The sequence below is a fragment of the Ptychodera flava genome, chromosome 18 (genome assembly GCF_041260155.1).
Source record: "Ptychodera flava strain L36383 chromosome 18, AS_Pfla_20210202, whole genome shotgun sequence".
Classification (NCBI taxonomy): domain Eukaryota; kingdom Metazoa; phylum Hemichordata; class Enteropneusta; family Ptychoderidae; genus Ptychodera; species Ptychodera flava.
In genome coordinates, this window is record NC_091945.1 from 28790283 (window position 1) to 28803834 (window position 13552).

The 13552-nt window shown below is 35.4% G+C and overlaps 1 protein-coding gene across 10 annotated transcripts in view; it reads right to left on the minus strand.

The window, feature by feature from the left end:
• Positions 1–1369: 1369 nt before the first annotated feature.
• The window catches only part of LOC139117309 (extended synaptotagmin-2-like), a 70505-nt gene continuing 58322 nt past the window's right edge, over positions 1370–13552 (minus strand). For all 10 annotated transcript variants that reach the window (XM_070680308.1, XM_070680313.1, XM_070680314.1 and 7 more), the window contains 6 exons: positions 7044–7285; positions 6528–6626; positions 6023–6157; positions 5347–5452; positions 4976–5025; positions 1370–4604 (listed from right to left, as the gene is read on the minus strand). In XM_070680308.1, the coding sequence (XP_070536409.1) occupies positions 4532–4604; positions 4976–5025; positions 5347–5452; positions 6023–6157; positions 6528–6626; positions 7044–7285 (705 nt within the window). In that variant the 3' untranslated portion in view covers positions 1370–4531. The remainder of the gene's footprint in view (positions 4605–4975; positions 5026–5346; positions 5453–6022; positions 6158–6527; positions 6627–7043; positions 7286–13552) is intronic.

The following is a 13552-nucleotide window of genomic DNA, read 5'->3' on the forward strand; positions in this document are numbered from 1 at the left end:
GTGTTTTACGAACAGAAAAAAGTAAAAGTTTCATTACAAGAGCAATCAAACTTTGTGAATTCAGCCACAACATCCAGCTGAAAACAAACGGGACCCAGGCAGAGGTTTTGAGAAGATATGCAGCATGCATCTAATCTTGTCTCGTTCTTTGGGTTGAAACACCATTACCCGATAATTAACCTCAAAGTGACGGTATAAAGGAAATAACCAACACAATCTTACCCTTTTTCCATCACCACAAATCTCACTTATACGGTAATACAAAAACAACCGCCTAGGACTTAAGAGGTCCAATGCACCTATCAGTGTTTTCCACTGGAGATGTTCCAAGCCATGTCAAAGCCCCCACTCGCCACGCTAAAAATATGTCAAATAAAAAAGGTCAGGGAAAATAGAGGCAACATGAAGATAATTTTGGACTTCACGCCATTCAAAATATGGAACAGTGTGTGAATCGCAGCTTTCAAATTCATTCCCGTCCCGTGCTACGATTTGCGTTCAATTTTCCATGTTGCCCCGCACTCCCCCCCCCCCCCCCTCCTCTTTGGGAAACGACCTCTTAGTGACAAACATGGATGAAGTACGAAAGAGACTGCATACGGCAAGTTGAGATAAAATTATTGATAAAGGTAATGGTCTAAAACATATATTGTCTTCTTTCTCTTGAAAAAAAAGTGTGTTCATTTATAAAGTAACAGCCTTGCCTATACAGTGGATTGTTATTCTTAAGGCAGTATTAGTGCCTCAAAATCCAGAGTTGAAACTTTTCGCGAGGAAAACTTAAAGCATTCCCTTTCAAAATCGATGATAAAACTCCGGGGTCACAATGACAAAAATTGGCACTAGAGAAATTACCCGATATTTCCTATCCTATGAAAATCAAAATGTCTCATTCTTCGAGTTGAAACACCATTACCCCGGCGATTAGCCCCCAGTGGAATAAAAGTAGTGAAATCTTCCAAGTCATTGCATTCAAAGTCTAAGCCAGTTCTGCCATGCTCTAGATAGGATACATTCAGCCTGATTGTTTATTCATATTAATGTCTCCCTGAACTATGAATAAAACATAAAGGGTATTGACCTTGCCTGGATCCAATCGTCATCAAATCTGATCCAAACATATGCTGCTACGCTAGACTTCAACAGCGCATGTGTCGTTGAAAGTGGACAGCCTGTTGATGCTTGCTTAATCTGACGCACTGCGTTCATCTCAAATAATTTATTTCACAAACTCGTTTTTAGACAAAGGCTTTCCAAAACACAGGCTTTCATTTACACGCACACATTCAACCTCGTGGGGCCTGTCATCCTTTTTACTAAACGGGGGTAGAAATATTCACAAATGTGAAAAACAACAGTCATAACCGGCTTAATATCCATCACCATATCTTTTTATTGCCAACACGCAGCACAAAGCTGTCAATAAATAAAAACTATGCACTATACTTGCTTTTCTATAAAATTTACACAACATATTTTTCAGCAAATGGACACAAACATTATGGCATAGCAGAAATCTAACCTAGTTTACATTAAATTATTATTAATTCATATTCACTATGACTAAGATTTGAAATGGAATCAAATGAAATGCTGGATTATAATTCTAGGCATCAATAAAATACAGTAGCTGCACCATTAGATAGATTATCAGATATTAGCCTTGCTAATCACTTATTCATGTGATCAGTAAATATATAAAGTACACATGGGCAAAATACACTACTGAGGACACAGTATTCTAAACCCTGTTTTCTGTCACAATATTGTGTATCATCCTTTCACCCCTGTATACCAGTCCTACAACCCTAGTGGCAACAGCAGGGCTGTACCATTTCTGCTGGGAAAGGGGGTGTAAGGTTTCTTACAAATGGTTATACAATAAGTTGAACGATAGAAAACAGGCACAGGGTAAACCTTGCATAGTATGCAGCAACTGTATACAAGAACCAAAAAAATAGAAAAACTTTTTTTAAAAACTTCATGCAGCTCTATAAAGTATAAGAATATATTTCCTTCACCTGGTGAAAATAGTGTTTGTTATCATCTGCTTTGATTTGGTGTAGAGTTCAAAACCTAGGAGGTCATAAGGCACTTGAAAAGTTGACAGAGTTATTGTCCGTGATTAAAATATTCTGCTGAATATACATGCTATGTAACTTCTGCGAGTCCAGTTTATGTCACAGAGTGTCCCTATACAATTGAATCTATCAGCCTATATTAATCAAAACTGTATGCTTTAAGACTGTATGCACTGAAAGAAATCATTGTCAATAGAGTACATTGTCTACACTCAATGTGCTGATTACAGTTTTTATCAAACATCACTGAATGTGTTTGTTTTGACATGTGAACCCATTTGGAGTATTTCAAGTTATTTTCCAATGTCTTTTCATGCTTGAACGGGACTTTTTCTTACACCTTTATAACATACAAGATATAAAATTTACTATATTTCCTAGACTTTATTGCTTAGCAACCACTCTTATTTCATATGACTTAAAATCATTCTAATAGATATACCTTTGTGGAACTGTATAGTACTCTAACTATGCTAGTACTAACTTAGGACATTCCACGATAAATGTGTTTTGAGTCAGTTTTATGCATAGTCCTGTTCAGCCTTCATCAAATAGATGATGAAGATACTTGCAGAGCACATGTCTTCCTGAATCTAACAACAGCCACATAGAGCTCCAACCACAGTCCTTCCCCTGTGGAGGAAGCTACACTAGTAATGTATATGTGAAAATAACATTTCTCACTAACAGGTAAAATCTTAGCTGCCAAAAAACCCTGAAAAATCACCTAGAAAATGCAGCTATGATAAGCATGGACTTCAGCTTTTCCTGCTGAAACAACAGGTGTTAGCACACATTATGCCATGAGTATATACAGGACTAAGGGCGCCCTCTATACAAAATGGTGCATTACTTTCGTTTATATAATTTTTCTTTTGAAGAGTACTGAAGATCACGTATTACCCATCATTCAAGGCAGTACCTGTTAAATTCATCAAATTATCTTGTGGCAGCTAGCAGTTCATTTTGCGTTGTTATTTCATTTTGATTAACATTGAATTCAAATGTTCCCTAGCATGTTTTAATCCCTAAGTAAACACTAGTTAAGAAAAAAAGAGAAACCGTATTTTTTTTCAGCACTGAATACAAAGCTGTATAAGAATCCAAGGATTTGACATAGTTTCAATGTTTACATTACAATAAAATCAGGAAAAACTAATATCTGGCATTCTTAACTTAGTAACTTATGAAACAGCTACAATTACCGGTAACATCTGATAAAATTAAACACACAAATTATTATAAATATCAACAAAATCTACACATTGAAATAAGTTATTTTTGCTAAAATGTAATACACCGATCAATCATAAATAAATTTTATTAATTTAACTTATCAATTGCACAAATAGTCATTTTAATGTTTGAATAGTTTTCTAATGGGTCGATTAGGGAGGGGTTCTCCGGGAATTGTATCAAAGTACTTGGAACTAGCAGTACTACACTATGCTATATGATGTGAAAATGCTTCCTCCTTTTTTCAAACAGAACCATAACTTTTTTTATTAATTTTTTGGACACGGTACCAAAGTGTCTATGTTCTGCTGTTACAAAATGATTTCACTTCTGAAAGAGGATGCTGGGATTTGACAGTTGAACATGCACACACCAGAGTCCATACACTCAAAGTCATTTCAAATTCAAGGACTTTTTCAACAACTTTCAAGCACAATTTGAAGTCTAAAAATGCAAAACTGCCATTTTCCAGTTATCGTTTTTGCAATATATCAATTTTTTATAAATCAGCATTTTTGAAACTGATCATCTTGTCATTTTTGAAAATTCCGGGTGGGTTATCGATATTCCAACTTTCCAGACTCAACAAGGATCTTCTACGACTTTAGGAGGCTTCAACATTCCAGGACTTTCCATGAGTGTATGGACCCTGACACACAAATATCATATTCTGTTGCTGAATGAATTCCACGGTATATTTGTTACATTAATCTGCTATATTAACTTATTACTGCACGGTATAACAAGCCAATACAAATCTTACACAACCTGTATACATTAAACAATTAAAAGAATTTTTGATTTTCCCATTTTGTTTTATGAATTATTTCTAAAACAAGGAAAGCATCTGGTTAAGTTCCTTGGGGACCTTTTCTAGAGTATCTTGAAGTTACTTAGTTTGTAAAATGATGAGTCAGAAAACTCTAGACTTTGTTTCCTGAAGACCAAACTGCCAACTGAAGAAGCTGCCTCTTACAAATCCAATAGAAATGATCAAAATATTTTCTTGCAACTGTGATGAGGGTTTAAATGTAAAGTTCATCGGTTGACTGCTAATGCAGCAATGGTTTATACTGGTTTCCATGGTGAAAGTACTGTGAATGGGTTATTTACTAGTCATGAATTATCCGTAATGCAGCTTTAAAAAACTATTAAAAAGTACTATTTTGATGTTTTTTCATGTTACTTGATATGGTTAAATATTTCAGTGTCCTCTATACTGCTGTTCCACTGGCAAGAGATGGTGTCGATGCATCCATTGATGATCCCTCACCCTGCAAAGGGAACCTATAAAAGACCCAAAAAAATTTCACGAATATCAAGTCTGACTTCTTTCCCGTTCACTTACAAAGAATAGTATCATCCTGGCCACTTTTGAATACAGCTCTAGCATTTAGACAATGCTGATTTGGTAAGATTGACTTCGAAAACTAAACTGACACTGGCATGTATGATGACTTTACAGTCATGGGATAGTTTCAAATCACCATGATTTTGATATGAAGTTAGAGACTGTGAAAATATTTTGATACTCCAATGATACTCCAAGATATGATAATTTACAATTCACGACATGACTGTGTTTACAAATTCAATATCTGTTCTCAATGGATGTCAGATTGAAACCGAGAAAATCATTTAGTTTCATGTTTACTTACCACACAGTTGTAGCTTTTGTAAGGTCCAGCTCAGACAGGTGAATGTATGCCTGTGTGAAAAAATGTACGTGAATGTAAGTATGTGTGTGTGTGTGTGTGTGTGTGTGTGTGTGTGTGTGTGAGAGAGAGAGAGAGAGAGAGAGAGAGAGAGAGAGAGAGAGAGAGAGAGATTCCAATATACATTCACAGTACAACTCAACCTAAAGTTTTGCACTACTTTGCTTTCCTTAAAGGTTCTCTATCAATATTATCTAGAGAAGTGTGCAGTGTCAATGTCTGTCACATTCTCAGTGCAAGGCCTAAGCTTCATCGGTCTCCTTATTTGATTTAACAGTCTCTAGTTAGTCTGTGAATGATAAGATGCTGCTCACCTGTCCAATGAAAGATTTGCTTTGTGAGAACATGCCCACTGAGTTCTTGACAGCCATGTCAATCACACGTTGCTGTGCCTCGTCAGCATTGCAGTGGAACTCAAATCTGGTAAAAAACGCAAGTAAATGATGTGTCAAAAATACACAGACAAGGGTGCTATATTACAACATCATTCTTATATTTTGGTTAAATTACAATCAAAGCCTGTGACAACGGACCGCTTTGCAGAAGCTACCTGTCAAGAACAGTCACTCCAATGCATGTATACAGTAATGGTTCAAGGTGTTTTAAGATAGATAAACACTATATTTGAGACTGAAGATATAGGTGTATGAACATTTCAATAACAGTTATGTCATATTTATACCCTCTAACCAAAGAAATAGTGAATTGATTTCTGCGCAAATCTACCATAACTTCAGTTTGGTACAGAATCAATAAACTGTGGGTATCAACATGGAATTTATGAAATACAGAAAATAATTTTGTACTTTGCAGAGATAGAATTACCTAATGTTTTGGTTATAAAAAAGTCACAAGAACATAACAGGGTTCATAACATATCTCTTGGGAAAAAAGAAACATTGATATGTAAATACAGACATATTCATAAATTCTTGTGATTTGTGAAATACGAAAGCGGGGTATTAACAAATATGGGTCTAAAGTACTCACGTCTCATCAAAAACTGGGTTGAGTTCATCCTTGATTACTCGTGTCTTTTTCCTGCCTGATTTGGATTTGTCTGGTAGCAGATACAGCCTCACATACGGATCCGATGTATTGTCAGAATTCAAAGGTGGTAAATTCCTGAGACAAGAAAGCAAAAATTCTTAATAACTCCGCTTTCAGACAACAGTTTAGCCATCAATGACCTATGGTAGGATCTCTCACAATGAATCAAACCTTCCCACAATGCAGTTCAACACTATATATGATGTGTACTATGTAGGATACCTATATTCTAACACTATAATTAGTGAGTACCAGGTTTGACACTATTTATTATCTATGATTTTTAGTACCGGTTTCAGGCTGAAACAAAATAGCTTCATGTTGAAATCCTTCACCCTGTTCCCATATGGATCCAACTTGATTGAAAACACTAAGATTGAAGCAAAGACTAGGGGGTAAGAGGGCTGTTGCTATGGGGATAACAATAGAGCAAGGCAGTACTAACTCAGCTTTGTGTACTACGACAATCAGTTTGTTTCTCTGTGAGCTGTATCGTATCGTTAATTGAACTTTTCCAAGGCCGCTGTCCTCTTCTTCACCAGAGCTGTAAGATTGTTGATGGGAAAAAGAAAGAAAGAAAAATAACACTTGATCGCTCCAGGAATATGCAAAAATCTCTTGGAAATATTAAGCTGTACTAAATAGAGTACTAGATGGCAAATAAGTAGAAATATAAGACAAAGTAAAAAATATGAATGACTTATCGAGAATGCACAAGTTCATAAGATCTGTTTCAAAGCCAAGCTCGTGTTTACACTGCACAATCAAACATTGGCGCAGGCCCATATGTGAAACAAATCAACACAAGATACTGGTTCTATCTTCCATTTATTTCTTACACCATAAAACAATGAAAAGAATGTTGATCATTTGTCACATCCCTTTCATATTAGTATCAGTATCACATTTCAAACAAGACACATTCCACATAAATTTTAAATCTCTTTGATAAGTGACATGCCTTTTAGCAACGTTTCGCCTTCTGAGCTCTGTATGGCCAGCCAGGGCTTCGGCAGAAACCATGTCACCGTTGATGACGGCCGTTGTGTCTGCCGACGTGCCAACGCCACCTGCATCACTGATACTGCTGGCCATGCTGGTGCCGTCAAGCTTCTCATTGTCATTACCAGATGCTGGCTCTTCCGCAGGTGACGACGCAACCTCATTGGACGGTGACTGGGTGCCTTTGCTGGGTGATAAAACCTAATATGCAAATATGTAAAAAAGAAAGCATGTATATTAGTAATAACTTATAATTTGTACGGACTAAAGAAATCACAGTGATACAAGTATTGGAAGTAATAAATAATAAACTATTCTGACTTGAAATACATATTGAAAATTTCAATCTGATTACAAATAAGGCTAATGACCTGCACTAATATAGTCTATTGTATACAAGTTTCTCTAATTTCTATCTTACCTGGAAATACTTTTATATTCTGAAATATATAATTCCATGTACTTATGAGTAGGTATGATATTCTAGCATGCTAACTCATGCAGTGGGTGCACAAACAGTTGATTTCTTTAACCCCTTACTGTGAGTGCCAAATTATTAACCACTTGGTCTGGTCAAAATAGTCCATGGAATCTAGAAAAACTTGTCTACTGGGAAACTGGTACAACCCTTCATTTTGCGTCTGCTACAGCATTCAGTATGTGCAGAAGATGAACTTTTCACTTCTGTACAACGTGCTGAGTTTCTGTGTTTTCATGGTGAAGTATTTAACAAGTGGTGATTCTGTCCACCAACTGTGCGCATTTGCCACCATTGCCGATAGCATAACAACCCTGGCATACAACAGTCATTTCAGAATTGACTGCCATGTCATGTTATACAGGTGTGCAGTGAAGTTCCCACAGAAAAAGTTGCTGAGAATTCATAAAGTTTCATCCTTGCAAGACATCAAAGTCATTGCTTTTTTTCAGCCTTCAAAACATGATGAAAATAGAACTTAGAAAGAAATTTGTAAATAGCATACATTACTGGCATACAAAATAAATATTTATCAATTGTATTATTAGTGCAGTGAAATCACCCCCAGAAACAAATGCTTAGAATTCTTTCTTTCTTTTAACAAGGTATGAAATTCATAGTTTTGTTGTTTCTTAGCTTTGAGAATGAAAGAAAAATGCCTTGCAAATTTTAATGACACCATGAGAACTATTTATTGTAAGCCCCTTGTATAGGATCAATATCCACATTCAACATGCCTTGGTGAATACCATGTGAAGATTGCTAAAATTTATTATTCAAATGTTTCCTTATTCACATCAGTTTTCTCACTCTGCCATTCAACCGCCCTTCTTTGAGAGCTGACCGCAGCAGCATGTTATGACAGCTTCACGCACACATTTGCCCGCATCCAATCATGTCAACCATGCCACAAGATAAATTCAATACCAGACTCACAAACACCATTGCAAATTCTATTTTAATCAAATGTGCTACATTTGACAGTCACATGACAAGTGTCCTGGCCTGTGACCTTTGACACTGACCTGTACTTTTACTGAGGGTTTACAAAATCATTTCTGATCAAATTGATCCCTGCACATACCTCATCATTGTAAACTCCACACAAATAATTCAGCTTTGTCATTGAGGTCTCTTAGCTAGGGCAAATCATCATTTTTCAACTGTGAGCAATAATTTAAAATGTCCACTACACCATTACCAAATAAATATTTAAGTCTGAACTTCTCTACATATACAATCTAAATATTAAATTTTAAAAATTCAAAATGCTGACAAAACAACTGATGATTTATATGATTTTGTTTTTTAACATTTTTTTAATGTATAATTCAAGATTCTATTGATGTATAAACAAATAAATACCGTCAGACTTGCCATGTGTTAAAAAGCAATGTCCGCTGAGTTGATAAGTATTCTTAACGTTCATTTCAGACAATAAATGAGCAACTTTTCAAGTGAAAGTGATTACTTACTACTGAGAAAAAAACCTAGAGTGTCTGTGTTGGAATTCAACAAAGTTGTGACATCCAGAACATACACTGTCCCAGTTTTGTTAATTTTTATTTGTGGCTGTTAATTTCTGATTCAATCGAAAAGGGAAAGGAATAAATAGACGTAAAAATTTCAAAAGTTAATACTCATACATTACCTAGAACATTTAAGTTCGGTTTTTGGATCTCTAGTTTAAACAAAGTCAATTGAGAATTATACCCAGTATAACATTTATTGTATATTATTACATATTAAAGAATCTCAAACATCTAGATGATAAAAATTAAAGCCAATAAATCTTAAGTTAATAACTGAAAAGGGCAGTTTAATTGAATCTTAATTTTAAAAAGTGTCTTTCTAGTATTTATTTGAAAAGTTCCATCTGAAAGGATGCAATGCAGACTTTCTGTTGATGTACAGTTTGTTATGCTTAGCCATATATTGAGTTAGGAGTTCAACACAGAGATGCAGATTAATTTTGTCTCACAGCCAATTTCAGGAATGAGAAACTAAAGCTTAGTTCAGACTGCATTTGGTAGTCCTTAAAAAAGAAACAATGTAGTCTGGCTTTATGTTTATAGCCAGCTAGTCATGAATACATACACGTGTATTATTTTTCACTGGTCAACTTGCAGAATAGTAAATCAACTGCTCAAATCCAAAGAATTACTTTTCCTGGACCTAGAACTTGTGAGTATGCTCATCCCTGCATTTTACAAACATTCTGTATAGTGTCTCTTTTTCAATATTCTCCCAACCACTATTGTTTATCATCTCTTTGAACTAGTAAATTATGCATGCTATTAGGACTGCAACAGAAAACAAACTCTTGTGAGAACAGAATCTGTTGAAACATTGCAACAAATATATGTGAATTGGTTCATAACAAATGTTGGATAAATTGAGGTCTGGTTCATAGAGAGAAAAGACCTTAATCTCAGAAGTATCAACATCCATTGGCATCTTGCAAATTGTGACTTTTAAAGTGTTGTGTAACTGATTAACTTTGACAGATACTCTGCAAATAATTTCTCCATCTTTTGTGACATGATGCTTTAAGTAAAGTGGGAATGTTTCGGACTGCAGCACACTATTGTTTCAGTGCTTCTTATTGGTTGTTTTCAAGTTATGCAAATTAACCGACATTTGTGACAAAGAAACATCAGTTTTTGACCTTGGCAAGAATAATGTGCAACCTGATTTAAGTCGTGTCTTAACGTTTTGATTCTTTAGTTTGTGCCTTCCTAGTTTTGAATGTTGATATTTGAGTTTGTAGCAATACTCAATAATTGTAATAGATGTAGTGTTGGTCATAATGCTGTCAATTATTCCATAACGTCAAATTATACCAATATTTCTGAAAACAATCTCTGACGACTTGCATTACAGCGACTGTTGAAATTGTGTGATTTGTTGTGAACCTTCAACTATGCCACAGGGCATGCAAAACCTAATTTATGGTAGAACGCGCCTCGGGGACAGATAGTCGGACTCTCAAATTTCTAGATCTTTTCTGATCTACTACTTTTGGGGGCTCATTTTAAAGCTCTTGGAGAAAGAAAAACTTTCACTGGCTTAGTTTTTCGAATATCCAAAATTTAATTTTTCCCCATAGAGTTAACACCGGAATGGCGGCCATTTTGAATTGAAAATATAGCAAAAGGTTGGGTAATTTGTTTCGCTAGTTCCAAACTTTGCACGGTGACTCCTGATTTTTGTTGTTGATTTGGTAAGAGAATAGTTGAAAATTTTATTCAGGAAAGTTTGAGCAAAAGTTTATGACTTTCACTTTCGAGGCGCATACTACCTTAAAATAGTTTGTGATAACTGGGTTTAAAACTGCAGCAAAACTGAGTCTCTTTTTCAATATCAGGGTAATCAGCCCCAGGAAATTTCTCCTTTGGTTTTTTAGAGAATTATGGCTGTCACCATCTTATTTTACATAGCTAAAGTAGTTTTCCTAAGTAAGCATTAATTATGGTCAAATTGGAGTTAAGTATAGAGTTAATGTTTTAAGATTGGAAAAATCATATATGTGACATTGCACATCATCAAAGAACATCAATGCTTATCTTACCTATTAAAGATTTTAAAACTTCTATTACTTTGAAGCCAAGCAAGTAATTATGTAAAATTATTCAAGAATCCTTGAAAAATATCATAGTAAATGTAAAGTGAATGGCAAGAATGATAATTTAAATAAACATGCAAGGTATCATGAGTGTTTCATTGGTAAAATCTTACGATAGGTGGGTAAATGTACTGGTTTGTTCAGTGACTTGGCTTCCAGACCTTTTTTCACTGGCAAAAAGAACAATAAATATCTTCTAACATGTATTTTCAGTGCTGTGTTAGGGACTGCTGATCATAAAAACAGACGCACGAGAAATGTAATATATTTGTTTTAGTGCCAGCCCCTTGAAATAAAACTCATTAATGTGAAAGTGGTTTCAGAACTTCAGCGAATTCCTTATTGTGATTTTGGCATATGAAATATAAGCTGAGGTCTGACCCCCTCCCCTTCGCACATGAAGAAATAACCTTTCTCATACATCTGCTTTTGTGATCGACAGTCCCTTACAACATCCCATACACTGGGATGCATCATAGACCCTCGAGAGAGTTTTTCTCGAGGGTCTATGGATGCATATTGATAAAACTGTACACTGCTGAAAGCATTCATTTCCGCAGCCGTGTTGGTTATTTTGGAAAAATACATGCATTGCCCAACACAGTATTTCAGTTATGTATCCAATCTTCAAGCAACACAACTTTGAAAACGCCAATGACATAGGACTACACATCTTGTAACCTACTACAGTAGGTATTTCAAAAAAAGGCTATTGTAGTAAACAGTAATATGTAAATAACATTATATTATATAAACTATAACTATAGCAAAAAGGTAATTATAAATTAAATACTGAATGTTATTAATAAATTAATAATGAAAAAAGAGCGATGAAACATGCACGGTCAATTCAACTTGAATTCAGAAAATGTTACTGTGAAGACTGAAAACCCAATAATCCCTTCTTTTAATAGTAATTGCAGCTATTGAACTCTTTCTACTAGCATGGATATCAGTGAGCTAGCTAACGTTAGCTCAGATCAGCTCTGAATCCTGCTGAATATGTCTCAATGGTCCTTAGCGTCATCATCATCATCATCGGAGGAGGAGGAGGATGGTTGTGGTTTGCCATCGTCGGATTTCTCATCCCAGGCATAGATGTCCTCCTGGCAGGGGACAACACACACACACACTGTGTCAGCTAGTACCCTCAACCTGCATCTCATCCGTGCAACTTATTCAAAAACATCCATGGAAAACATCCTAATTTCTTTTCAAGATGTATTTTCAAAATTTTGATTTATCCCATCCAAATTTCATATGCAAGGTAGGATATGGTTGGTTCGTCTAAAAACATAGTAGCTTCTCATTAGAGACAACATTTTGTTTTTAATTATTATTTTTTGGGTCGCTTGATGAAAGTACTCAATCTAATCCTTATTTGACTATGGATGTTTTTGAACTGGCTGTTTACTGACCCTGCAGGCAATGCACAGAGTCATCTAGCATTATCCAAAAGAGTTTCAGTGCAGTAAAGCATGCTATACTGTTGAAACCCATGCATGTCCACCACCAACATCTACTGAAATAAGTCCCATGCCTTGGTTTACATGCACCATGGCAGATGAAGGTGAATGCACTGATTTGAAAAATACTGTCTGTGGAAGGTTACCCTGAACTGGTAGCAATTGCAAGGCTAAAGTAATTACAAAATCACCAATTTGAAACCAGTGTGCTTTCACAAAGTTCTAATGTAAAAGAACCATGAGACCACCAAGGCAATGCTGTTCATCTATGACATATATGTAATGTAGACTGAGGAAGAAAGAAAGTTTTGCCACTAAACCAAATAATATGATCTTCTCCTAAGCCTCTTTTATGAAAGGTCATCTTTGGAAAAAGAAGACTAAAAAATACATTGACACCAGAAAATTGACAGCATAGCCTTTGTCATAGCAAACTGAATACGTCGATAAAACTACTGGGTAACATTCCCAGAAAGAGAAAAAAAGGCCTGCTTGTTTCAATGTGCCTCAAAAACCAAAGTTTTAACTGGCCACCAGGCTAAGCAATTATCATAAAAGACTCTGACTTGTACTATTAAATCTCACAGAAATGACTGTACTCAGACAATGCTAAAAGGCTACTGTTGATGGTGTTTCACATCCATATACGAATGATGAAGGGAACTAGAGCAATATGGAGGACTGGTGACCATATTGGATCTTACTGCAAAACGAACTAACCAATGGATGTATGAACATCCAGTATGTATAATATACTTATTATAAATCCTTTCCACAAAGTGATTGGTGATGTAGGGAGCAAGAGATTTCAAGAATATAATGCTAGATTGTATCTTTGATGTCATTGCTATTTCTGATCAATCTACCTGCCATATATATACACGATTATTTTAAATAGA